This window comes from Amblyomma maculatum, chromosome 2, assembly GCF_055883805.1.
Source record: "Amblyomma maculatum isolate TAMU_Amacu chromosome 2, ASM5588380v1, whole genome shotgun sequence".
NCBI classification, from domain to species: domain Eukaryota; kingdom Metazoa; phylum Arthropoda; class Arachnida; order Ixodida; family Ixodidae; genus Amblyomma; species Amblyomma maculatum.
In genome coordinates this window covers 178,608,999-178,636,408 of record NC_139345.1, presented here as the reverse complement: position 1 = coordinate 178,636,408, position 27,410 = coordinate 178,608,999, and the positions used below count along the sequence as shown (strand labels likewise).

Sequence of the window (27,410 nt, the reverse complement as noted above, 5' to 3'; positions counted from 1 at the left end):
AAAGCGTCTAAATTACATCCACTTTCAGCTACAAGAGCACAGTCATTCTAAATAAATAAAAAAGCTCGATTGGTAACGAAATACTTGTTGATTTGCTACCGACGCTTGCCGAAGGGGGTGCAGTAGGTGCAAGGAAGGATAAAATAAAAGTTCAGTTCGCAGCCAACGACAACGAAAGATTATTTCCCACGCCAAGGCCAACCGGTTGGAAAGGATCCCGTTCCAGTGAACAAACCCTTCGCGCAGATACCTCTAACAATAAAGAACCAAATGTGAATGAGGTGACAGTTTTAGGTACTTTTGCACACTGTGCAGACGACAGTTCACTCAGAAGTTAGCGGTATACCTTGCATGTGTTCGGGAAAAAGTGTCTCTATTTAGCAAACAAAAAAAGGGCCTCTAACGGGTGCCATCAAAAGTCCCAATCCGCAAAGCAACTAAACGTACGGTCACTGGAACGATACATTCAAGCGTAGTTGAATGTGAAACAGTTATCAGAAACATGTTTGAATTTTTTTTTCAGCCTGATGTTCTTTCTGGACCTAGTATTCGTTTAGCGTCAGACTGGTCATATTTAGATACCATGAACATAGATATACTTGAAAGAGAAACACAAAATTGCCCACTGCAGGAAGGAACTCTACAAAAAAATAAATTCCATATTAAGGGTTTCAGGGTACCTGCACTGCGCACTGAGATAGCAGCCTCGCGGTTGGACGAGTAATTTCAACGAAGGTATAAGGATTAACAGACGCACAGCAGCTACGAACATCATCATCGTCATCCTCACTTTGAACAAGGAAGAAATAAAGCTGCGCGTTCTTTATATCTTGTTTATTGGTTTTAGCCTTCATCTCGTATTTTTTTTTCCTTCAGGCTGTTATTTTTTCTTTTGCATGCTCTAACACTTTATTGTTCCATCAATGCGGGCACAGCGCTTCCCTTTGGAGAGATGCAACACAGTATGCTACCACGATTCCACCAGTCAGCATGAAAGTACCTAAACTGCGAACAGCTGCGGGTATCTGGTCAAAACATTATGGTGGAAGAAATAGTGTTCGAGAACAAGTACGTTTCGGAATCATTCTGCGCATTAACGAAATTACCTGCCCAAAATGTTGCGCGCTTTTCTTTTTTTAATGGCATTCCCCCACTGTATGATCGCGATATTGTCAGGTATTTCGAAATATTTCGGAGTTTTCGGAGTGAAGGAAGATACTAATAAGGAGTGCCATTTTGTTTAAGTGGAGTTCAGAATTCATTGTTTGGGCAATTTCAAGCTTCGGGAAATATGCCCCCATGAACTCCTCAGAGATCTCCTTTTTACGACATTTTTCCGATACCTACTTTACATAAATCTTGTCTCCAATAGAGGCATTTCAACAAAATTCACAAAATTACCAGCCGAAGCGCTGATAATTTCACATTTGCAGCACAGCAAATGCCCGAGTGACTTCAGTGCGGTAATTACGCAAATAGAAATATCTACGATTGTTAAGCTTTCACTATTCTGTCCGCGTTTTCGACCATAGTATCGATATAGGTCGAACAAAAGCGCGGAATATATTAACGCAATCAGATATTCGTTTTAAAGTATCCCTATATAAAAACATTGCAAGTGTTATATGCACTGATACTGATTAAGCCTTTCAATACACTCGATTTTATAAACTTGTGCAATTTATAAAAAGATATCTGAACATTATTTCTTTAAACCTCAACAATTGATCCGGTTGTGAGGCAAGCTCTTGAAATGATTATAATTTCCAGTCTTGCATTAAACTTAACTCATACTTTAGCTACGTGAATATCTCATTTTGAACTTAATTTTAGAGTACCGGCTTGCTTTGCATTGATAAATTACTTCAGTACGCTCGTGTATTTATTTATTTATATTTTTACTTTTTTTATTTGAGGCTCTCTGTCAGACACAGTTGGTCTCAGATGACAGGGCAAAAGGGAGATACTCTCTGCCTGACGAGGGCCCTGTCACCCATACACAGGACGGCAAGTATTGTTATTGAAGGAAATATAAAATTATATTTACAGCACTCGAGCTAGGTATATTCCATCGCTCGTCACTGCACCGCAAAAACGATTAATCTACCTTCACTAACACCAAATATATTGAAAAGTAAAAATGATAGTAGTAAGGTTGAAAGTTGGCCGAGTTGAATCTTGTTCATATTGAAGGTAGCGCAATAAACGAGGACCAAGGAGTAGAAGGACATAGTAAGAGCGCTTTTTCGCAATTAAACCTTCTTCTGAAAAACACAGAATCAATTTCTATCTGACGAAATTAAAACAGAAGAAAGCAAACGTGATAGCACCAAGAAAATGAAAAGTGTAGGGCACGATACAGCTGGTGGGGGGTGCTTATTAACTAAGATAAGCTGCGAAACTAAGCAACTGCATAGTTACAATCAGTTCAGTTCAGTCGTTCACTCGTGTCCGACTCTTCGTGACCCTATTGACCATATCGCCACGCTTTCCGGTCTCTCACTATCTTCTTAACATCACATAATTTCATCTGCAGCGCCTCGAGGATGCCATCTAACCATCGCGTTCGCTGCCTACCCCTTCTCCGGTGACCCTTAACCTTTCCCAACAACAAATCTTTCTCCAGCGACTCCTCTCTTCTCATCAGATGACCAAAGTAGGTGAGCTTTATTAGAATTTGACCCTCTAATGAGCAGTCAGGGTTTATGGTCGACAATATCGACTGATTTGATCTTCTGGCCATCCAAGGAACTCTCAAGAGTCTTCGCCAGCACCACAATTCAAACGCGTCAATTCTTCGGCGGTCAGCCTTTTTCACAGTCCAACTCTCGCATCCATAGCGAACAACAATTAACAAAAAGAGAAGGAAGCGACGGAAGCGCGGTCTAGATATGCCAGTTCTTTCTCTTAAAAAAATAGACGGTGCCCTTATGCATGTACTCCCTTGTCTTGAAATTTAAAAAGCCTCCGTGATCTGGCACTAAAGTCGTTCCTTATATACTGATAATATTTCCGCTTGGTCATAAAAGGGCTTCTATTTTTTCTTGTACATCGGCGAACATTATGGCTTAGTCTTGACTACTCTGGCAGTGGTCAACCAAATGTGAGGACTTGCACTTTCGTAGTGATTTATCATGTTCCTTTAGCCGTACATTTATACAACGTCCTGTCTGACCTATATAGGTCTTCCCACACTTCCTTTATGCAATCACGTTTGTTTTCTTCTGTTTTTAGTTTCATGAGATAGGATTCCGTGCTTTTCAATGTTGCTCCTCCCTCCGTGCTCTACTCAAAAGGCACCAAAACGAATAAATATTACATCTCAAAAGGAAAGAATCAATCACTGCTTACGTCTGACAGTGCGTTAGCATAGCCATTTCGCATAGAAACCCGTGGTGTGACCCGCTTCCGTTGGAACCCTTGCATAGGTTTATTGTGACTGTACGACTCCCAACCGATGCGTGCGTGCGTGCATGTGTGTGCGCGAGTGAGTGAGTGAGTGAGTGAGTGAGTGAGTGAGTGAGTGAGTGAGTGAGTGAGTGAGTGAGTGAGTGAGTGAGTGAGTGAGTGAGCGAGCGAGCGATCGAATGAGTGAGTGAGTGAGAGCGAGCGAACGAGCGTGCGTGTGTGTATGTGTGTGTGTGTGTGTGTGTGTGTGTGTGTGTGTGTGTGTGTGTGTGTGTGTGTGTGTGTGTGTGTGTGTGTGTGTGTGTGTGTGTGTGTGTGTGTGTGTGTGTGTGTGTGTGTGTGTGTGTGTGTGTGTGTGTGTGTGTGTGTGTGTGTGTGTGTGTGTGTGTGTGTGTGTGTGTGTGTGTGTGTGTGTGTGTGTGTGTGTGTGTGTGTGCGTGCGTTCGCATGCTTGCGGTCAATTAGATAGTCTTATGATTTCGAATTCTACTACCAGGAGTAGGGCACACTTCGAAACACAGTACACACAATGAGATGCCGTTTATACGCTTTTTGTTAAAGAATTTTCAGTTAGCTACTGTGCCGGAGTGCCCGTAGTTCGATCCCGACCGCCGACGGTTGCGTTTCGGTGGAGGCAAAATGAAGTGGTGTCCGTGTGCTGTGTGATGTCAGCGCACGCTATAGATCCCCAGGTGGTCAAAATTACTTAAGAGCCTTCTAGTACGGCATCCCTTCCTCTCTTTCCGCTTTCACTCCCACATTCCTCTCTTCCCTTATGGCGCGGTTCAGGTGTCCACAGAAAAAGTGGGACAGATACTTCACCTTTCCTCTCCTGTGAACCAATTATTATTAACGCGAAAGCGTTACTTGGATATATGTTCACAGATTTCTGTCCGCAGAGCCGTGTCCGGGGAGAGCATCCGCAAAATCGTGTCCGCAGCAGTTGCGAGTAATTGAGAAGTGGTAGAGGTTAACGAGTGGTGTCAACTGATAGAGGCTGACGTAATGTTGTTAACGAAAATTTATTAGGCCAATAAGTTAATTAGGTAATTAATTACAGGCACGATACGTAAAAGTCCGCAGCAGTTGTGAGTAATTGAGAAGTCGTAGAGGGTAATAAGTGATGTGAATCAATAGAGGGTGACGTAATGTGTGCGAAAAATAATCAGGCCAATGAGGCAATTAGGCAATAATTAGATGCAAAAAATTGCTGGTTTGTGCGGTTTAACATCCCAACGCAACTCAGGCTATGCGAGACGGCGTAGTGGAAGATTTCGGAAATTTCGACCAACTGGGGTTATTTAACGTGCACTGACATCGCAGACCACCTGGGGTTATTTAACGTGCACTGACATCGCACAGCACACGTGTGCTTTGCGTTGCGCCTCCATCGAAAAGCGGCCGCCGGAGCCGGGATTCGATCCCCCGACCTTGGGAACAGTAGTCGAGCGCCTTAACCACTGCGCTACCCTGGCTTTTTTTTCTTGATTTCCGAGGTATACATGAACAACAAATGGTAGAGGCAAAAAATTAAACAGTAAAGGCGAAAATGGTCTCATTAGCGAATGGCTTGGCACCACATATGAATGTACAAATACTAAAATAGTAAATTAAATCTGTCAATTAAGATGACGTCAAGGATGTGACGTCACGCAACCTGAAGTCGAGCCAAAAAAAGGCCATAGAAAGGAATCGGCGCGCAATTTCGAAGTACCAAAAGTACTTAATGCAGTCACTTAGGGAGTTGATCACCGATGGCCCGACACGATGTCAGCGCACGTTAAAGATCCCAGGTTATAGTGCCCAGGTGGTCAAAATTACTCCGTAGCCTTCCACTACGGCTCCCCTTTCTCTCTATCCACTTTCACTCCCACCTTCATCCCTTCCCTTACGGCGCGGTTCAGGTGTCCACAGAGCAAGTGTGACAGATACTGCGCCTTTCCCTTCCTATGAACCAACCAACCAACCAAGTCACTGAGGGTGACGTCAAGAATGTGACGTCACGCAACTGGAAGTAGAGCCGAGAAGGGGGCAGATGAAGGGATTGGTGCGGAAATTGAAAGTGCCCAAGACTAAAATAAATAAACAAGTAGTGAATGAATGTGACGTAGATGATATGACGTCACCCAACCGGAAGTAGAGCCGGAAAACGGCATTGGAAGGGATTGGCGCGCAATTTGCAAAGTCGCGTCCCCAGCAGTTGTGAGTAATTGAGAAGTCGTAGAAGTTAATGAGTGGTGTCAATCGATAGAGGGTGATGTAATGTTCGCGAAAAAAATAATTAGGCCAATAGGTTAATTAGATAATTGGAGGCGACAAATTAAAAAGTAAAGGCGAAAATGGTCTCATTAGTGAATGACTTTGCGCCACATTTGAATGTATCATATACTAAAATAGTTAATTAAATCAGTCAATTAGGATGACGTCAAAGATTTGAGGTCGCGCTATCTGAAGTTGAGCCAAAACAGGGCACAAAAAGGAACTGGCGCGCCATTTGAAAGTATCAAAGACTAAAGTAGTTAATTAGGGCCGTCAGTTAGGGTGACGTCAAGGATGTGACGTCACGCAACCAGAAGTAGAGCCGAAAAAGGGCATAGGAAGGGATTGGCCCACAATTTGAAAATACCAGACTAAAATGAATAAACAAGAAGTGAATTATTGTGACGTAGAGAATGTGACGTCACGCAACCGAAAGTAGAGTCTAGAAAGAGCATAGGAAGGAATTGGCGCGCAATTTGAAAGTACCAAGGACTAAAATGGGTAAATAAGAAGTGAATTAAGCAACCAGAAGCAATCAACAGCAGCATCTGTGCTTTCGCATTGCCCAATGCAGATTCTGCAGTGCTCTTTAATTTTTTGTTATTAATTTTCAGTTTCAAATACCAGATTCATCGTAACCGCACGTAATTCATAAACGTGCAGTTGTGGCATTCAAAATGTATCTCAATGGCTTGAAATATTAGAGGCTACTACAAGCTTCCGTAACTTACCGGAATCTTCGGAAGTATTTCTGTAATCAGTTGTGTGTGTTTATAGAAATTACATTAATTGCCACGATTGGGGCAATGCGACACAACTGAAGAAAAGCTCTTGCTTCGTTACTTTCGAGCAGTGACGCTGCTGTTTCTAACATCGCGAGTAGGAAAGAAGACGTACACGAAAAGATGCTGCACAATAACCTGTTTCCGGCTGTTCATGTGGACCTTTTGATATTACTTATATCTCTAACGCTTAATGACACTGTACTGTTCAAGTTATTGGGCTATTCCCTCCTCTTTTCTCGCCTCCGCTCTCAAGTGCCCTTCCTGTTCGCTTCCCCGTGATTTTTTCAGTTACATGTAATGTTCAAGACTAGGAGGCAGTAAATACCTAAGGCTCTTGTCCGCTCGCAGGCGTTTCAGCCCTTATAGAAAAAAATGCTGTATCGCGCCAATCCGTTTTTTTTTTCGGTCCTGTATTTTCCGGTATAAGTTTCATACCGGTGTGATATCAGTCCTGCATGAAGTTTAAACAGGCTTAACACCACACCGGTATAGCTCTCGAACCAGACAGACCATGTCCGGTCTACAGGAATGAAAATATAGGAATAATCATTTCCGGTATGCAACTCAAACCGGACGTGCGGACCGGCATATATCTAGAATCGTAATAGAGTCGAACGATGAGCTAGTTGGTCACACATCTCATGGAAGAAGGCAGCAGAGCAGGTAACAACAACACAAAGTGCAAGAGGCACACACAAGCACACAATGACAACGCGTTGTCCTTGTGTGCGTGTGTGTGCCTCTTGCGCTTTGTGTTGGTGTTACCTGCTCTACTGCCTTCTTCCAAGAGATCTAGAATCGGATGGACCACTCCGGTGTAGATATCATATACCGGACAGATCATGTCCGGTTTAAGTCAAACCTGACGAACACGTGATTTATGGAACTGATACCGGACAGAGTATTCCCGCTTCTTAGCCTAAGCCAGACTGATCGATGAAGCCTAACCAGTATGGCCACGCCGGAGCATGCCAGCGCACTAAATAAGCATAAAAACATAAACAATGTATGTTACAACTTTTTTGTGTTTGTTCGGAGCGCATTGTTTCGCAAATGCCTCGAAAATGAAGTCATGGAAGTGTCGCAAGTACATACGCGCATCGCATCGCTTTTGCGCGTGAAGCGGTCGCTGCACGCGCCCCATCTCTATCTTACGGTGTATCATCATATCTGCGACTGAAAAAAAGCCTTCAACGCAAAAGTGCTAGGACGAACGTAGTGTTTCGCTAAAGAGGACAAAAATATGCTGAAAGTAATCGCTTAACATCGAAATATGCACAGATAGCCGCTTATCGGGCGACACTTCGTGAATATTTACATATGCAAAACGCTTTATCGGAGGTGTACTCATTGGCGTCGCTGTTCCACTGGCAGAAGGCGAAGCTAAAGCATCCACTATGACAAAAAGATATTACAAAAAGATGTCTCTGTATGTAGCAAATATTACAGCGTTCGAAGACGGTGACCAAACACTTAGCACTAGTAGATTACTGCCAGAAAGCGATGTATTATGAAGATGCGGGACACTGGTGACCCCTCGTAATAACTAGAAAAGATTCAACGTGTTTAACGGCCAATCGGTGATTTACGACTATACCTTCTGCACCTGAGTAAAATATACAAAGTTCGAAACAGCAAAGTTCGCTATATAAAGAAGAATATAACCGATGTAACCAGAAGTGAATGTGAAGCTTTTAAAAGATGCATTTATGACGGAAATATTGAAAGAATTACAAGCTCTTCTTCAGCTGACTGAAGGATTGTAACAAAAATATTATAAACCTTTTAAACAAAAAATTAAAATGAAAGCAATAGAAAAAGGTTGCGAACCCAAGTTCATAGCACAAAAGGAGAGAAACGTCTCTGGGAGAGATTGCAAGCACTATTTCAACTAGAGACCGCTATTCCTGGTAGTTTGTTCAAAAATTGAAAGAAATAAAACCAAATCTTGGGAAGCTCGATGAAGATGAATACAGAGGTGCAATGATTCGAGCACATGGGATAGAGGCTGCTGGCCGGTGTTGTGCCGGTGGGGTTATCACACAGTAGCCCACCGTCAACAGGGTTGTGCCAAGGAGTTGGTAACGCAGCGCTCGTCACCCGTTTCGTGAACGAGGGCTGTCAGCTCCCTGGGCGGTAGCGATGAATCCAAGTCGGCGTTGGTGAGATGAAGAAAAGGCTTTATACACTATTTACAGGTATGTACACAACAAGATCGGCTCTGGGGCCGAAAGCTAACATAGCCATGTGCGACTGTTCTCGCGCAGCGACGGCCGGGGAGATTCCACCGCGTCCGCACTGTCAGGGGGCGAACTGCTCCCGATGGACGCTCGTGACGAACTCACACTCGGAGTCTCGAACGGAAGCACTCGAGACTCCGTCGCCGAGAACCGTTGACGCTCAAAATGGTCCAATCCGACGGCAGCACTTTCGCAGGGCCAATGGGAGAGCTCGCTGCGCTCTCGCTTCAAATATGCCGCGGGGCGAGAAGGGGTTCACCGTCAGGGCCACGGCGCGCCGTGCTGTCTGGACGTTCAGCTAATGTTGAAACACGTCGCTTCTCTCCCTTTGGTACGGCTCGCCTCCACTGCACTGGTGCTTTGCAAAGAAGTATCCAGAGTTTGTGAAGGAGGCGTTAGCCGAAGAAGTCTGGCGTCCGGCTGAATTTCTGGGCGGCTTTGGCCAGGCACAACACCGGTGAGTTGCCTATTATAAACGCGCCCTATCGGACGAGAAACCTTATGATTGAGGCAAGGACATCTTGAAAATAGAATATAACAGATTAACGTCATACGAACAATCAGGTATTAAGAGCGCCTTTGAAAATCACTATACGCAAATGTTTGGGCACCGACTACAGGAGAAACCCGGGATTTATACGTACGGGAAGATTTTTGGTCCGCAATGCCAGAGCTAAACCTCGAGGTTACGACAGTCGGTGAGGTTGACAAAGTCATTGACGAAATGAACCCCAGTAACTACTAATATTTCCAGCGCAACAACGACGGCACACAGATAAAGAAAACGACAGGACATGCGCTACTTGCAACAATTCGAAAATCGCCGGGACCTGACGGACTAAGTGCTGCCTTATATAAGGAGTTTAAATATGAAATCATCGTCGCAGCTTCGCGTGGGGTCGTCAAGGAAGCTTTTGAGTGCGGGTCTTTTTTTTATTATTACTATTACGCAAGCTTGCCATAAGGCATATTATAAAAAAAAGCATGTAAATTGTTTTCCGTAAGGAAACGTACAAGGCTCCTGCTCTTATCGTCGTCGGTGAGCCACACCCTCTTTTTTCTCGCACGCTCACGTGGTTTTGATTCCTAGAAGCGATGAGGAAGTTAAACTCCTCCCTGTTAATGGATATAGTCCAGTAACGCTAACAAACGTCGACTGCAAGGTTCTTACGAAGGCCTTGCCGAGGAGGCTCCAGTCTTTTATAAAATAGCTGATTCGTTCCCACCAGACATGTAGCGTTAAGAACCGGACGATCTACTCAAATATCTATGTGGCATGGAGCGCACTAGAGCTCAGCGATAGCGAAGGACTCCAAGTGGTCATGCTGAAGGTTGATCTCACTAAGGCGATCTAAGGGTACTACACGACATCCTCTTTGTATTCCTCATAGGAATTGCACCATGAGCCTGGTTATAACGGCCAGCTATCACGGCGCATCGATACGAGCTCTCTTCTATACGTCAATGCTGAGTTCGACCACCATTGCTGTTTGCGTACTCCTTGAACCCCTGTGCCAGAAAATTCTGCACAGGGACGCAATACATGGTCCAGCGTAGACGACGTTGGAGGCGTGAGCGCGACGATAATGGAAACGTGAACGCTTGCCTGAAAAGAACCCAGAAATTTTGGACTCTTGGTGGGAGATTGTTAAACATGGACAAAAGTGTTGGCTTGTGGCATGGATCTTGGAACACGAGAACAGCTGTTTTCTAGAATGTATGCACTGTCCACAACACCGACCGTATACCTTGATGCGTCACTCTGCAGCTATCGTGGAAGCGCGTCCGCTTGGGCCAGCAAGAAGGGCGAAATGAGAGAACTAGCCACCCGATGGCGCGACATGTCTGTATTCGCACCTGCTACAAACTGCAATATTTCTTGCTGCCGAAGTGATGCATATCTTGCAGGTCATGTACTGTACACGAGCGAATACACATAAATTCCACCGTGCAGTTGCGGGCTCCAATTGGGAGAGGATGTCATGGGCGAATCTCTTTCGACGAGTCGGTGAACGGGGCCTCGCTCTGTCTCACTTGTTTCTCCGTCAAGTGGTGCTATCGCTCATGTTTCTAGAGACCAATTTTACACCCGTTTCTTCAGTGTGTTGTCAAATTTATGTTGTCCAATGCATTGGCAGATTCTTGTGTCATCTGTCAAAGTGGACGTTACGAAGCATCGCGTTAACTTCACGAAGAGGTTGCGTCTTATCGCCTTCTTGTCACGCCCTTCCATAGAGAGTGCCCGTCCTCATCAAAAGAGTCAAGAGAAAAGATGTGATGAAAGCTTTTGTCGACACAGTTCTTCCCGTCCCCTTGTATCGCCCATCTTTCGCGGCCGCATCCACGAGAAACTTTTAAACGGCTGAAAAAGATGTGGGTCATGCCTGCAAGGAAAACATTTTTCCTTTAAACTCCACACAGGAACCCTGCACTGAAAACCTGGGTGAACGAAAAGGGCATTTACGTACCATGGGGCAGGCAGTGCGTTCATTGCATAAAAAAAAAGAGACCGTAGAACACTCCTTCACTCACTGTAACAATGCCGTGTTGTGGGATGTTCTGCAAGGCACACTAAGATCTCCCACACACACCACACGACGATAGATTCTTGCCTGTGATGGGCGCAGTGATACCGCAAGACAGCATTTTCCTGCTAGGTTTGTAAACAGTGTAATGGCTTTCCGGCACTGCGATTCTGGTACTCGATCTGTACACGAATATTTTGTGGAGCGAGTTCCGAATAACCATGACGTCCTGATTGACAGAGACTGCAGCGAGGAAACTGCCGTCCTGTTTGGAAAACTGAAGCCAATAAAAATGTTAGATTATACAATGCCAGCTAGGGGTGCTGCAGTTGTGTGAAACGGTTTATGGTTTATGGAGTTTAGCATCCCAAAGCGACTCAAGCTATGAGAAGCCGTAGTAGAAGACTCGCAAATTTCGACCGCCTGGGGTTCTTTAGCGTGTGTTGTGTGAAACATAGTGTTCATTATATTGCATGGTATTTTTATTGTTGAATAGTATTTTATTGCAATGATTTTGTTAGGTTATATTCTCCAGCCTTTGCATTAAAGGTAAAAAAAAGTGGTCGTGGAGTGACTATCAACCGGAGTGGCTCCCATTATTGATGTGTTGTTTTTCCTTGCCACCGCTTTAGTGGAATTGTGTTAAGAGCGTTTTAGTTGTGTGGTATTGTGTTGTGTATCTCAAATGGACTTCTTCGGCTACAGGCTCATTAGATTGTAAATAATATATACAGCTCTTTCCTGCATATAAACTAGCGTAAAAAAATGTGTATCTTGATGTCAATTAAAGCTTGGCCAATAATTAAAAAAGCGCAGTTTTGAAATAGTGCTTAGACTGTCTGGCTGCGGTGCGTGAGGACCGAGGTTCAAACTCTGACCAGTGCGTGCAATTTGTTTGCTTCTTCTTTTCAATTCGTCATTGCTTTCTTTTTATTTTCAAATGTAGTGTCATTTTATAGCTGCGCGTGGTCTTTCCGGCCCGGTGCCGTTTATTTTTTGTCGAGAAACGAGGGTCATCAACCATGCATGAAATTCCTGAAACAGAGCTCCGCCTGGACTCATGTCAGTTCAGCCTGTACAATACACCAGTATACCGAATCGGGTATGAAATTCACACAGGATTCTTCAATAAGGGCGCGATAGCATTAGCTGTTCGGCAGATAAACCGCCTCTGGCATGTCAAGAAAACCTCGGTTGGTTGACAGGTTCTTGACCTCACGCGGCATTGCTATGGTTGAAACATTACACAGACTGGGATTATAGTTAAGTCGCACATGACAGATGTAAGAATATGTGAGTGCACTGAAAGGCAAATTGGTGCGAGATTAGAAACTACGCTATTCTTCCTTTTCTGATGTCGGGCAAAGTAGTATTACTACTTCTTTAGAAGCAGCGTTCATAGCTGATAATTCAGTTTGTTTTATTCAATTACACGCGTCTCTGAAACGCCTGATAATTCTGTATATACTGATTAGAGGACCAGAGGGCTTTAAAACTAAAATTATATCGAGAGTTAGCTTTTTTCTTTTCGAAATGAGCCAAATGTAGACACAGATGCTCTTCAGGGTTTATAATTTGGTGTAGAATGTCTGCCCTGAGGAGATATAGAGCACCAGGCCATGATTAGCAAATTTGCGTGACCATGCATTTAAAAAAAAAAAACAATTTCAAAATGAAAAACAACTAAGTACACGGCTTTTTGGTTGAATATGAGCTAAGTGCAGCTTAACTTTTGTCTCAAGACCATTTGCAATGCTGGTAGTTTCGCCAGCGAATCCCATCTTCTGATAGAGTTACGTTCATATATATGAGCTCTCATTTTCCGCTTGTATTCGGTACAAGTTTCGTTCAGACAAAGGGGTTTTAAATAAATAGCCTACACTCCATAAATTTATTCCACAACACATCTGACAAATTCTGCTGAGTGTTCAGTAAGTATGCACTTGTAAAATATTTGTTCTTGACATACAACCTTCAAAATAGGGTTGCCTATTTGACACCTGCTCCTATATTAAAAAAAAGCACATATAAAAGCTCATAACACTTTGTTCGGATCGAATTATGAATTTAAGGTGGGTGAAATAGCGGCATGTATTTTCAAAGCATGAATGGCTGTCCCCTTCTCTCATTTGAAGTACGAACGCACATTCACAGAAATGAAAGGTCCCTTTACTATTAATTATGTTGCATGCAAGATGTGTTGAGCATAAAAACTCGTCTGCGACTAATAGTTGCGCAGTAAATTCCTTTCGTAGGACCTGTTGCTATATAATCCAAAAACTGCATGCATGGATTCCTAGGTGCGCTGCAGTACAGCAATAAACGCAAGCTAGTTGGAAGCTCATTGTATAAATAAGCAGCACAGTATACATAACACGACTAGAGGAGAAGACGTAACCTGGCTAGTGCCCTAGTTAGCATTGGTCTCCTACGACTTTAACCTCAAATTTCGAAGACTGTCTGTAGGCTTCCCTCGCAGACGGTCCTTTTGTCGTAAGTTTGCATATTCTTTTCGTTTTCTTAAATGAGCATTCGAAATGCAAGCGGAAATTTAGAGAGCCCTATTCACTGCTGTGGGCGCAAGTATATCGAATATTTTAATTGTATACCCCTCTGGAATAGGGACATCCTAGAGGCAGTCCAAAAATCATGGACTTAAAATCGCTCTTTTATGAGGAGTGCAGTCTCCAGACGCCACTTGCCAGGACAATCCTTTCTGGTGTACCTAAGCATTGTATTCACAGATAAATAGCTTGTAATCGCTGGCGTGCCTTGCAGCTATAAGTGATTCGCCAATGCTAGAAACCGCCAGCAGGATGGCAATCCCTGCCTGTGAAAGAAGAAGTGCGTCCAGTCTGAACACAGTTGCTCAGCAGCGATGCCAGCATATCGTGTTTAACCTGCAAGCTGCTTAATCTCTACGAGTAAATTTCACAACTTACACAGATACACATGAAGTTAACTCGATTTTTCTTTAAAATAAGGCAATTGATCATAAAAGCTGCTAACTAGTACTTGAAAAGCTCGCTCCTCCTCCCTTATTTATATATATATAACAGCAGAGCCTACATTATACGTTTATATACATTAATATGTGTAAATCTATACAGTGGACATTATATAGATTACCCAAATGTAAAAATGAAAGAAACTTCATTAAAATGTACAAATATAAAACTAGGCTTGTGTACTGATGTACGAATGTTAAAATTTTTGAATACGAATCGAATATATTTGTTATTCTATTCGTGTGCAAAAAAAAAAAAAAGACCTAATGTTGGAAATTTTTCAAGTATTCTAAACTAATCGAATGCCCTGAAGATTTCATAATTCATCGCAATTCACGCTTCACCGCAATGCTTCATTCACCTCGTTAACTGTGCAGTCGAAGCATCCTCAAAAGGTGACGGGTTATTTTGGAAAGAGCGCCATCCTTTTCTTTTTCTACGGTTATTGTTATGGAAATTTTCTCCTCCTGACATATACACACAAAAGTCTAATTTAATTTGCTAGGTTTGCTGATTACATACACATCTCTGACAATTATGAATCAAGATTTATTGGGCCCGTATAGATCGGGTGGTGCACGCAGGCACCACCCGACGGCAAACGGGGTGGTTACCTAGTTGCGGGACCCACATCTCTGACGAGGAACGACAAACAGCCAAAACATGCAAGTTGAGAAGCTCGAAATAACACAAATTGCCTGAGAAACAATCTGGAACAGACCAGCACCAAACGAAGTGATTGTTTCTACACTTCGTAACTGAACATCAACTCAGACTAAAAGCTTTTTGACTTTATTGACGTCATAGATTAAAACGTGTGTAGTCTGCCAATTTAATTCCCTCAAACACTATCACTAGTTTGGAGTTCAGATGAATTAACAGCCGAACTGTTCTATCCTGTGCATGTCCTTTTTGATCCTACGCCTGTGATGATACATTCCTGGGCACTGGTCAGTCGTGTCTTAAAGCAGGATAGATGGCACTAAAGAGTAGCCTTTTTCTGCTTGAAATTCGTTAATTCACGGACTTCTGCCACTAGCCTTTCATGTTTTTGTTTGAGCAACACTGGTGCTACCTCAATTTCAACACGTTAGCGACAGGCTTTATAGAGCTTCCAAACAATCTTGAGAACATTTCTAGTGACTGGCACCTTCGTGGCGTCACCCCCATAACAAGTGTGCTCTTGTCTCACACGCGTGTTATGAACAAAGAGGTTCGATGGCGACCTACCTGTTTGGCTTTACAGCAAAAGCATTGGAACAGCTCGTGTAATTCTTTGCAGCCAGACAAGGTTTTTTTTTAAGGGCTCATGCTAGTTTGCGATGTCTACTCACTAGCTGTTCTTGCTTCTCCCACCACCGGTAATTCAAGGGGCTGGTAGAAGGCGCTTTCCCAATTAACTCCCTTCAATCGCTTGTAGCTCATTTTAAATTTACTTGCGAACAAATACGTAATATTATACCCCTACTTTTCTAGCTTATGAAAATTTTATATGCATTAGGCTGCACGCGAGATGTGTTACACTTTTGCCACTTGTGTGCTGCCATCCTTTTGACTCAGGCTGCCCCCATAGAGTGTACACGGAGCTCACAACATGTCATCGTCCTGCTGTGCTTCTCAGTTTGCTAACATTTTCAGTGGATCGCATCTTTTGCAGACAGAACTATTAATGGCCCGATGCGCAGCAAAACAGTGTTCTGCCAAATTCGATAGCAAAACGCCAACGCAGCTAATCTGGAGCAGTTGTGGAGCAATATTGGATTTTAGAGCAGAAGAAAGCTACGAAGCAGCACGATCACCCTGTACGACACTAGAATTTGCTGAATAATGGAAACTGAGAGGTTTCCTTCACCCATCTAGATTGCCACACCAAGGTTTTGGCTGCGGATTTGCAGACGTCCTTATAATCACCAATCACAGGGTGCCACGGATCTTAATTGGCACATATTAAAGAAGCATGACTCGCAGGCAGTTCACGTGCTTTATTTGCACATGCACACTCTCGTAAATAAATATGAAATTATACTTATCGGCTAACACAAGCATATATTGTGTATCAAATTACACAAAATGATTAAACTTAACGGCAAGCAATAGCCGTAATGCAAAAATCCAAAAAGAGAGTACTTACTTAGTATGACTGCCCCGACGAGAAGGCTTATTGTGACGCTGACGAACGTTGATAACCTCTGCAAAAGAAAAAGAACGTGAAAAAGGTAAGTATCTGATACTTCTCAGAAGCACTTCGCTCTGGCATCATATTAAACGTAGAATGAGAATTGTTGGATATACGCTACACTGCAACTGCAGTTAAGAAGAGTGTGTTTAATCCGAGACACTAACTGACTAACGTGACGCCAAGCTACCGGATTGGAGGCGTTTGTGCGCATGACTGGTCAAAGAAATGAATGGTGCCTAACGAACGGTGTTCAGACCAGTGATGTTCCGCTCGCGAATTTTCCTTTTTTGAGTATATTGAGATGTAAAATTCAGCGAAAATAGAACTTTTTCGGGTCTTTAGAGATAATTATAAGATCGAAGTTCTCATTTTCCTTTTACATTGTGACTACAATACTCTTTCAGTATCTGCAGGGAAGTTGATACTCAAGCGAATGATTTCAGGTCTAACTGGAGGACCTTTCTAATGTGTCCTCGAACTTGGCTAAGCGAAGAGGCGGTACGGGGGAACCAAAAGAACAAACATGCATACATGACACCTTTCATGCGCCTTTCTGACATGGCCGCTGTCTCAACACTGCTATGAGAATTTTGTTATAAGATATCGTGCTTTTCACGCGGCATACATGCATAACGAGCGTTCACAAATCATGCGCTTAGACATGATAGTCCCGAAGGATTGCTCAGCAGGATATGAAAAACGTACGCTCCCATACGCAGGAGCTGCATCCTTTAGGATCTGCGCCCAATGTACAGTTTCTTATAATGAGAAGAGTATTTATTTGCTTGCGGCGCGCTTTCATTTCCTTCTCAACAACAATATGGGGGCATTGTGGTCGTGTCTGGATAATCTTCTTGTTACTCTTCTCGAAACAAAACGCTGCCCTTTTATTCGCCGCGTAGGTTGAGTGATTATGGCGCATGGTTACAGAGCTCAAAAAGGCGCCATGGAGGCGAAATGGGGGGCTTTAGTGCACGTTAAAGAACCCCAGGCAATCGAAGTTAATAAGGCGTCCTCTACTATACAGTATACACAAAGCATATGAGTAATGGTCGCCTTGAGGCGTTAAATCCCGCATAACGTTTCGAAACCACCCCTCGGAATCTGACGTCGACGTATCACATGCTTGTCACAGCCAGCGGTCCACCTCCACTGAGCTGGAACTCAAAATCGAAATTTACGAATCACTTTTGCACCTCCTTGTTGCACGATTTCTACATCATACTAAAAAAAGAATAGCACCAGGAAATGCACCCTTAAAATGCCTAACAGATCACATATATAGTCCACACAAAGATACACAGATATTGGCTAGGTGCCTTGGCTACTGGGAGTGCTGCCCATTTCACATGCATCTGCACTTCATGCTGTACAGCGCAAATTTAGAAAAAACGCTTAGTCTCGCTGGATGCTCTCTGGGCTTAAAATTCACTCGCCATTAGCAGCTTTTCACAACGTGCTCAAGGTACGAGGCAAATTGCGATATGTTAAATGCTGCGTCATTCATCCGCTTATTTCTTTTCTTTTGTGTTTGTTTGTTTTTATGTTAGTTTTCGATGCTGGACGCGGCGCAGGTCTCCCCCAGTCTTATTCGGCCTTAGTGGCACTTTCGACCGTCTTCACAGCTCGATTTGTGGCTCCGGAAACCTTTGGTTCAGGACGCAGGCGAGGTTTCCTCTCTCTGGAGGCATCCGGCTCGATTGCGCGGCGACGGCTGCAGCAGCTCCATGCACAATATTCAGAAGCGCAGAACGAACGCACGAAAGATGATGGCAAGCAACGAGCTAGCCGCTAGCAACTGATATATACCAATGTCCGCGCACAGGACGAAACAATCATGAGATGACCGGGTAGTTTGACACATCACGAAGCGAAGCCACTCAATTCGCTCATCTGTCGCTTCGAATCACACTCTGGCCGTTATAAGAAGACAGGAGAAGTTATGAAAACTTGTAACTATTCATGTTGCACGCCTGCGTCCCTGCATGCTTCGTGCCGTCTTTGATGCGCTGTTGAGCGAGAGAGAAAATAATTTCTTTTTTTCTGCTAACCACCGTTCCGACGACAATATCCATAATGGTTCGAAAGTTTCACATTCAGTGTCGATGTCAGGATCGGTATGGCTTCGAAGTGACGCTGCTCTGCGTTTGTTATACAGACGGGAATTGAAATCATTTCATATGCTTGACAGGGCCTAACAAAGCTAACAAAAAACGCCGCATTATTCTAATGCTGCCTAAAAAGGGGAACAAACGAGCAACTTGTGGTTTCGAATTATTTTGTTGAAGCCTTTAGGGTGAGTATGCTACTACGAGCAACAACTACCCACCCTGCCTCCCATTTCGTTAGCACAAAAGTGAGCCGCTACATCTATGGCACAGAAATGAGAGGCTCAACTGTTTGTCCTAAAGTTGAAAAAGAGAAAGAAAAAGAAAAATTATCCAGAAAAACAAGAAAAGGCCCCTGCCGCGCATGAATGCAGAGCAGTAACTATATTCAAGCCGTGAAACTTTGCCTCATTTAACATTGCAAGGAGCTTTGCACGGAGAAATGGCCGAAAAACGTCGCCTCTCACACGCGAACTTCCCCTGTACCACGTACAATGCAATGATGAAGCTCGGAACAGGTGAGCAGACAAGACTGAACTCATTCATGACGCAACGGCTCAACACTGACACCTTTCATTTAGCAGCAGCGGAACGCAGTACCACTCGCAAGCACGAGCTTCTGAAACGCGAGCGTGCCTGTGGCGGTCAAGATGAATTATTCTTCTCCAGGCGGCGGGTGACACGTTGTAAGCACAATTCCGCAGATGGCCCACCTGTCGCATTAACTTTGCTAATGAGAACCAGACCAATCGGCAGCCAATGCGGACACATCCTTCAGCTCGCACCAGTTGGGCCACACACGCACGCGACCTGCGCCTGGCCTCGCCCAGCCGCGCCTCGCCCAGACACCGCACCGAACGAAATGACCGCAGTGTGCGGGGGGGGGGGGGGGGGGGGGGGGGGGCACTCCCTGCTGCAGAGGCAACGCCGCGTGGGCACATGGGGAGAAACAGCGGGCTAAAGAGTAAGGAGCGCGCACCAAGGCAGCAGCAAGAAGAGCCAGTGTGGCAAGCACTCCTCCCCCACCCCTTTCTACGCGCGCACTGACCGACCAGTGGCCCAGGTGGCCTATTGGAAGTAAATTAAGATTATCTCTAACGACCCGCCGGCAACAATTAGGACAAATTAATCCCGCCGACTCTTCGCCATCGTATCTCCGGGTTGCGCTGGCCTCTACTCACGCACAGCTTTTCGCGCTCTTCGCGGTGTGACAAACGGCCTCCGCCGTCGTCCCGTTCTGTGCGCGTCAGTGTTAGCCTCGCTGGCCGGCCACACTGTGGCTTGCGAAAAACACCCCGAGCGCGGTCACGCACAGCGTTGGGCTGTCGGTAGCCCAACGGTTAAGTAAGTGCTTGGGGCGAGCATGGGCACCGGCGTACACTGTGTCAAGCATTGAAAAGTTCTTGCCTAACGCCTTAGCCCGGTCATTAGTTAGCTAGGAACATCGTTATTTCATTTGTTGCTGCATGTCCTTTGATACATTTAGGACTTGCTGCTCTCCAGAAACGCATACCTCCGGGCTCGGTCAAAAAAGAACAATTTCTGGCTCGCTCCTTCAATTTGCAGGGTGATGCGTTCTGTTATATGCGCGATGGAAACTTGTTAAATCACAGTAATAGCGAATAATTGATTAATGGAGGTGGCCGACCGAAGAAAACGAGAGGTGCGGTAAATTTTTTAACCGAATAGGACTGCCTAGCAGCTCATAGTTGTCTGAATTGTACTCGTCTGGGTACATCCCCAAAGAAATCAGGATGGTTGGTTTGTAGGGTTTAACGTCCCAAAGCGACTCAGGCTATGAGAGACGCCGTAGTGGAGGGCTCAGGAAATATTAACTACCTGAGATTCTTAACGTGCACTGACATCGCAAAGCACACGGACGTCTTGCTTTTTGTCTATTCCGAAAAGCGGCCGCCGTGGCCGACATTCGATCCTGCGTGCTAGTGTTCAGCATTCGAGCGCCGTAACTACTGAGCCACCACGACGGGTAAAGAAGGCATTAGGAGTTGCTTAAAACCTTAAACAGAGAGCTCAATCTACAGCACAGCCAACGAAGACCGCCTACATACGCCACGAATTCATCAACAGTGACTCTGATGAAGTGGCCCCACACGACATTACCATCTGTGCTGCTAGTGAAGCTCGTAAATAAACCAAACCCTGCGCACGACAAGCACGGCAGTAAAGGGGTAATGGAAAGCCTCAGAAGCCGCAGCACCATCCCGAAACGCGCCACATCAAACTCGCATAGATCTTCGTTTAAAAAATGACGCTCGCTCGACACGGCAGCGGTTGGACTGACAGACGAACGACTCATTCAGTGGCGGCGTAATATGTTTGCTCGTCGCTATTACGTTCTTACGCCAGCAGAAAAGACGGGACAAGTGGACTGGGCGATGAAGACGACTTCCGGCGCAGCACTGCCCCTCGCGTTGAGCTTCATGCCACATCCTTCCCTCGTTCCGCGGCTTTTATCGTTTGGAAAGCTGACCGGCTAAACTGTGCAGTCCTGCCTTGTCAGCCGCACTTTTCGTATGCACGCGGCGCATGCGTTGCAGATGGCACTAGATTTGAAAGTGGGTTAAGCAAAACCCATTAGAATCGATAGCAATTAAGATAGTTCCTCTGAAGACTCGGGGATTGCAGGCGCGCTAGGCGCGTTCAGCACTTGTCACTGCACGCGCGCCGTTCTTTTTGTCTTCCCGTTAGTTTATTTCCTTCCCTCCTCCTCTTTCTGGTTTTCGCTTTACTCGTCTCCTCTAGTTTATCGCTCGTTGACGCCGACATTTGATTGGCTGCACTTTCAGGGACCAGTGATGCATGTGGGGACTCTCTCTGGGAAGAACGGCACAGTATTGCGTACGCCGTGCTCATCCGAGACGATGTTGCCAGGACAAGAGAGGCATGGACGTACTGCATGATCACGTGATCTGAGCCATCCGGACAGGTGACGGGGAGCAAAACCAACTGAAGCCCCGGCAACAGCACTGCTTCCCGCTGAGCACGAAACGTCTGACAACATGTTTTGTTCCTTCTCCCTATTTCTACTGCATGCACATGCTTCATGTGGAACAGACCTACTGCAGCAGTCGAGCTCGTATTGCGACCCAGTCACAACGCGTGCCTGCAGAGCTTCTAGTAAGCATCCTCACAATTCTTTTATTTTTATTTTTGTAGAAGTATGACATTTACTGAATTGGAGTTCTAACTCTGAAATTCAGCCGGGCAATGCCGCAATTTTTTTCGCAAGACGTAGGTAGATCCATTTACACGGCCCTTCGTCTCGAAAACAGCCTCATCACGTCTCGTTGGAATAAAAAATGTATTCGATTTATTGATAGCTTCTCTGTGCCCAGGTTCTGGCAGAGCCCCTTTCTCCATACCCATCTCGTGTACCAGGAAGAGGGACTTTTCCGGTCACCGCAGCTTGACAGAGGTCGGGTCTCGTCAGCCGAGGGCAGAGGTCGGGCGCATTCCCGAGCCGTCACAAGTCGGCCGCGCTTCCTCATTTATACACCGCAGCCATCTAGCGAATAGCTCTGGCAGCTGCCAACAGCAAAGTAAGCCTGCAAGGTACATACACACGCAGCCGCACCAATCGCGACGAAGACGCGAGAATTACAATGCATTGTCTTACATCATATTACGTTACCAGTTGAAAGTCAAGGCGAGATATGCCTTGCTACCGAAGGTCACCTTATTTTAACGCCAAGAGGGTTTCTAGTTGGGCTACTTGGTTTTTCTTAAGCGCAACGATGTTTGAACATGTTCTCTTAACGCGACAACTCTGAGCGCTCACCAGAGGCCTCGATGTATTTCTGACATTTGAACCGTGCTGCCTGCACTCAGCTGTCCGCGAACGCCGCGCTAATTTCTTTTTGTCCTTTCTCCAGTGTACGCCACCCAGTCAGGTGATTCAAAAAGCTCTGTACACCGAAGCTGCACTACTTATTTCTCTTTTAAATGTTCCTGTTACTGTGCCACTTAACAAGTGACATCGAACTGTCGCGCTTTTCCTGAGCCACTTTGGATGGCGATGTTTGGAGGTTAGTGATGTGGCCTGATATGGACTAGACACCTGCTACAATAGGCCTCATGTCTTTCGCGTAGGAGAAGCGAGAGGGGAGATGGCTGACCGTGAGCAGTGTCGGTCCATTACTCTTACTTCCAGATATTACGCCGCTGGCTCCCCTGGAAGAGGCCTACCGGAAGCCTAAAGATGCCGCGTCTCGGCTAGACAGGACGCATCCGTCCCTCTCGGCTGGCGACTTTCACTTACGTTCAGGAAGTCAAAGCCTATCTGTATAACTACACCAGCTATGAACTTGGCACTAAATATTGTGACATCGTCCACACTATTCTTTTCGTAATTACTTAAGCCATCCAGCGTCACAATGCTGCCGGAAACTGTTCGCTCAGCAATTCGAGAACGCCCCGCCCGGTTCCCTAGCGCCCTTTATTGTCATTCAGTGCTCGCGGGGTCGCAGAGTACAGATATAGCGACAGCAACTGCCGAGGGCGACACCCATGCACGTTCTTGGCGAGCGAAGTCGATGCGACTGCCGCCTCCGCAAAGAGCGGCGCGCCGCGAGCACCGTCAGCCGGCAGTCATCTTTATTTATACCAGTCTGCTGCAGATGGACAACACCGGGCGCGGTTTTCCGCCCTGTCGGGACCGGCTTAAAGTGGGCGCGTCGCACGCGATAGAGTCGCGCTGCCGCCGCTAGTGAGCGACGAGCCCCGAAGGGTTCACGAAGCTGGACTGGAGAGGCAGCTCAGATTCACAGAGTGCGCCGTCTAATGCTCGAGGGGTGTTTGCGATGCAAGGCCAAAAAAGCGTAGCGACTGCACGTGGAAGTGCAAGTTGCATATGGAGCAGGGGACAACACCAAATGACACAGTGGCCGCTTTGTGTGCGCATACGTAGGGGCCCGCAGTCTTCTGACGTGGGATGTCAGGACATGAGCTTAACGACTGACAACAAGACCCTACGACCATTACACAAAGAAATGTGCTGTGCCAGTGACCAGTGCCTCATCAAGGTTGATTATAAATTATATAATTGTGATTGATTTATAGGAAAGAAAAGAATCTGTCACACTTTCTTCGTCGACACCTGAACCGCGCCGTAAGGGAGGGGAGGAAGGTCGGTGTGAAAGTGGAGACATAAAAAGAGGTGAGTCGTAAGTGGACAGCTATGAAGTAGTTTAGACCGCGGGGGAATCTTTAACGTGCACTGACATCGCACAGCACATGAGCGCCTCTCTGTTTCACCGCCATCGACACGCGCCCGCCTGCGGTAGTGTTCCGACCTGGGTACTCTGGTTCAGTAGCCAACGGGCGGAGCCTTTTAAATTCAGCAATTGCCCTTCAGTGCACGTATATAGGTTTCATGTATGTATGTATGTATGTATGTATGTATGTATGTATGTATGTATGTATGTATGTATGTATGTATGTATGTATGTATGTATGTATGTATGTATGTATGTATGTATGTATGTATGTATGTATGTATGTATGTATGTATAGCAGCATTTCGAAAGCTGGAGCATGCGAATGAGCGGCCGAATTCTGAAACTGTTCTGCATGCAGTAACAATTACCGACTCGTTCGCACTTGGGGCATTACATAGCCGTGTAAGTAAAAGCGCCGCGCGCCCATGGCGTGTTTCTATGAGCGAGGAAGGTTTTGAGGTGTCCTCCGCCTTATCTCGCTCCAGCGTACTTCCTGAACGATACTGTATGCGGAGACACAAGAAAAGCTTAACTAGGATAGCAACTATCGGCCTTTTGACAGGTTCATATGTGCTTTGTGTGATTCGCGTGGTATTTCTGGCTAGCGTCAATTCCTTCATTGCTTCCACTGAAACAGTGGTGTTTTATATGCCACGGCACTCTTATTACTGCTACGTATAGAAATGTGTAACTTACGCCTCAGTTGGCGTAGTTCGGTATTTAAGCGCTTCTTTCCCATAAACTCTCTACGGGACGATACTGAAAACAGATCCTGGGTACGCATGATGTCTTTAGCGGGCATACAGACATTATGATGGAAATCTTCTAGTTTTTAACATGAAGCTTTACAGGAAAATTGCGAGAAACACGAAGAAAGCAGACTGAGTGAGGGAGAAAGGAAGAGAAAAATTATGTAACCATGAAAACATATGCATGCGAGCTACACCCCGACCTTTATTCCTCCTAACGAAGCGGCGACAGCTCTAGGCCGTTAGGTACATGCTTGGTCACCATTTCCATATGGGTCCAATCGATTTACATATATCACTCAGTCCTAATACGATGCACAAATACATAAAGATATGCTGATCTGAATAAATTATTTTTTTTTCTAGTGTAGTGCAGACAAAAGTGCTTCAGGAAGGCAACATTGGTTGTTGTCGTAGCCTTTGCCTATACATTTGCAAACCTGTAGGCAGATCTTAGCGATATAACACTCGGGAAACAAAAGCTGTATACCGACGCACTTTGTGCATGCGCGTCGCGCGCTAGACTACGCGCAAGTTATTTTATAGGTGCTGTGCTTTTGAGAGCACGTAACGGGCAAATTTGGAACTGCGTATCGCCTACTAGAAGTTACTGCTCTATAACCAGTATGATGGGGTTTACACGTTTCAACGTAAAGCAGTGGCTTTAAATAATATTTTGTAAATTCTCAAAAATGACCTTTTCACTCGTCAGTCACACTGCGAGCTCTGTTTCCGCGCTTCTACGCAGCAGGTAAGCTAATGAGCTGCGCCAAAGAGGAAGAATTCAGCACGGCAACATCGACGGCTGCACGTGGAAATCGTAGGGAGCTGAGTTACCCAGAACGAATGCACTCGCGCATACTGTAACAGGCTGAGGCAGAGAAACGCTGAATGCGTGAAAGTTCTCGGGCCAGTCATGGTCGCCGATTACCAGCGCTGCCAGAAATCTTTGACCTGTGTGAACTGCGCGGAAGTCCGAATGGGCGAGGGTGAGAGGACGGGAGCCCAGGTGGGAAACGTGACCTCAAAACCCAAACAGACGCCCCTTGCGGCGAAGTGAAGAGAACGCGCCTAACTGGGCGCTGAGGGGAAAATGGAGAGGGACAGCGCGCTCTACAAGTAGTTCAACACGCACGAAACGCAAGCTAGAAAAAGAAAGCCGCAATACGGAAGGTGACAGAGCGGCTAGGAGATGCCGTTCGGAAGAAGGCGGGATGGGAGCAAGAAGAAGGGTTCGCGAACTACAAACAGGCCTAAAATACCAAAGCGCGCCTCGGAGCAGGTTACGCACTATCCCTTGTTTGAGGTGCACGCGTATGGCACTCGCAGGGCTTCCAGGGTTGCGGAAGGGCGGAAGGTTCTCGCTTAGTGGACGTGTGCTCTCGGCGGTCGTGTTAGTGATGTGCGCGTATGGAGGAACACACCTTCTTGATCTCCTGAGGTCATGCGAATTATTCACACGTCGTTAAATTCTAACATTCTCACGTCAGGCGTCATCCAGGTAATCAATGTCCGCAATGAAAACTATTAAAACTGTTAACATTCTCACGTCAGGCGTCATCCAGGAAAATCAATGTCCGCAATGAAAACTATTAAAACTGTTAACATTCCGCCACGTCAATCGCGCACAAATGACGGGAAAACATGTTATAGCGCTGAAGTCATACGTCAAATGACTGCTCCATAAAAGCTAGCTTTTTTTTTTTCGCTTTTTCCTTCATTATTCTTTCTTCCTTCCTTTCGTCCTTCTTTTTTGCTCTTTTCTTCCCTTTCAACCTTTCTTTCCTTCTATACCAAAGTTTAACATTCCGTTGAAAGTGCTGGCGCAATCCACGCATGGGCCAAGAGAGGCGAGGAAACCTGCCGTAATTTAAAGCAAAGTAAACGCTATGACCGGTCGCAAAGCCATTTAACACAAATGGTCAGTTGCAGATTGATATTGTGTTCGTGTACGACAGCATAGCGTTAAAATTCATCCGAGCTCCGACCTTCCGGAAGTTAAGGCACATTTCGTTGTACTTACAAAGCGACAGGAAGTGTTGTTTACTCCGCACTATCCCATTGTAGTAGTTCTTGTATAATACATCTCACGGAAGTGTTTGAGGCAATGCAAATAAATATCCGGTTGCCAGGAGCTCTCTCGCGCCTTGCAACGATTCGCAATAAAAATATCGAGACGTGCACATGGCTTGCATATTCGCCTATTTTCCATCGCATCTGGAGAAGAAGCTTCAGTCGCTCGATTGCTGTCGAGAAGCTTACTCTAGTGGTATGAATTTTTACGTCCCTAAGCAATGCTGTATGTTATGAGCGGCACCCTTGCACGATGCATCGTATTTACTTCGAACCCTTACGGCTCTTCAAAAGCCGCTAACATTTATTTATTTATTTATTTATTTATTTATTTATTTATTTATTTATTTATTTATTTATTTATTTATTTATTTATTTATTTATTTATTTATTTATTTATTTATTTATTTATTTATTTATTTATTACAAATACCTGCAGCGCCCATTGGGCATTATCGTAGTGAGGTTAGTTGCAAACATAAAGCAAACAAAAAAGCTGAAGGGAAATTATAAAATCAGTTCTAATTATAAAAAAAAGCGTTTTAACAACTATAATGGAAGCACATTCAATGTCAAATGTAAAAGACACACCCAGAAATATTTCTGACTCAGTTTCACGATAAAGCACACTGCTTGTAATGTAACACAGATTCATATAATGTTCTCGATGGCTAGTGAAAAATTGGGCACAGATACGACCTCATCCGGGAGTAAATTCCAATCTAAAATTGAGCGCGGAAAGAATGAAAACTTAAACGCATTTATGCGACTTTGATATGGCCTGATTTTTTTGGAATTCTCTCGTCTTTAAGACTGATAATGAGGTTGTTTTATATGTG

The 27,410-nt window shown here is 45.1% G+C and overlaps 1 protein-coding gene across 1 annotated transcript in view; it reads right to left on the bottom strand.

Moving 5' to 3' along the window:
• The window catches only part of mol (dual oxidase maturation factor 1 mol), a 250,992-nt gene that overhangs the window by 67,368 nt on the left and 156,214 nt on the right, over positions 1 to 27,410 (bottom strand). Inside the window, exon 2 of the mRNA XM_084595545.1 lies at positions 16,357 to 16,414. Coding sequence (XP_084451671.1) covers positions 16,357 to 16,414 — 58 coding nt within the window. The remainder of the gene's footprint in view (positions 1 to 16,356; positions 16,415 to 27,410) is intronic.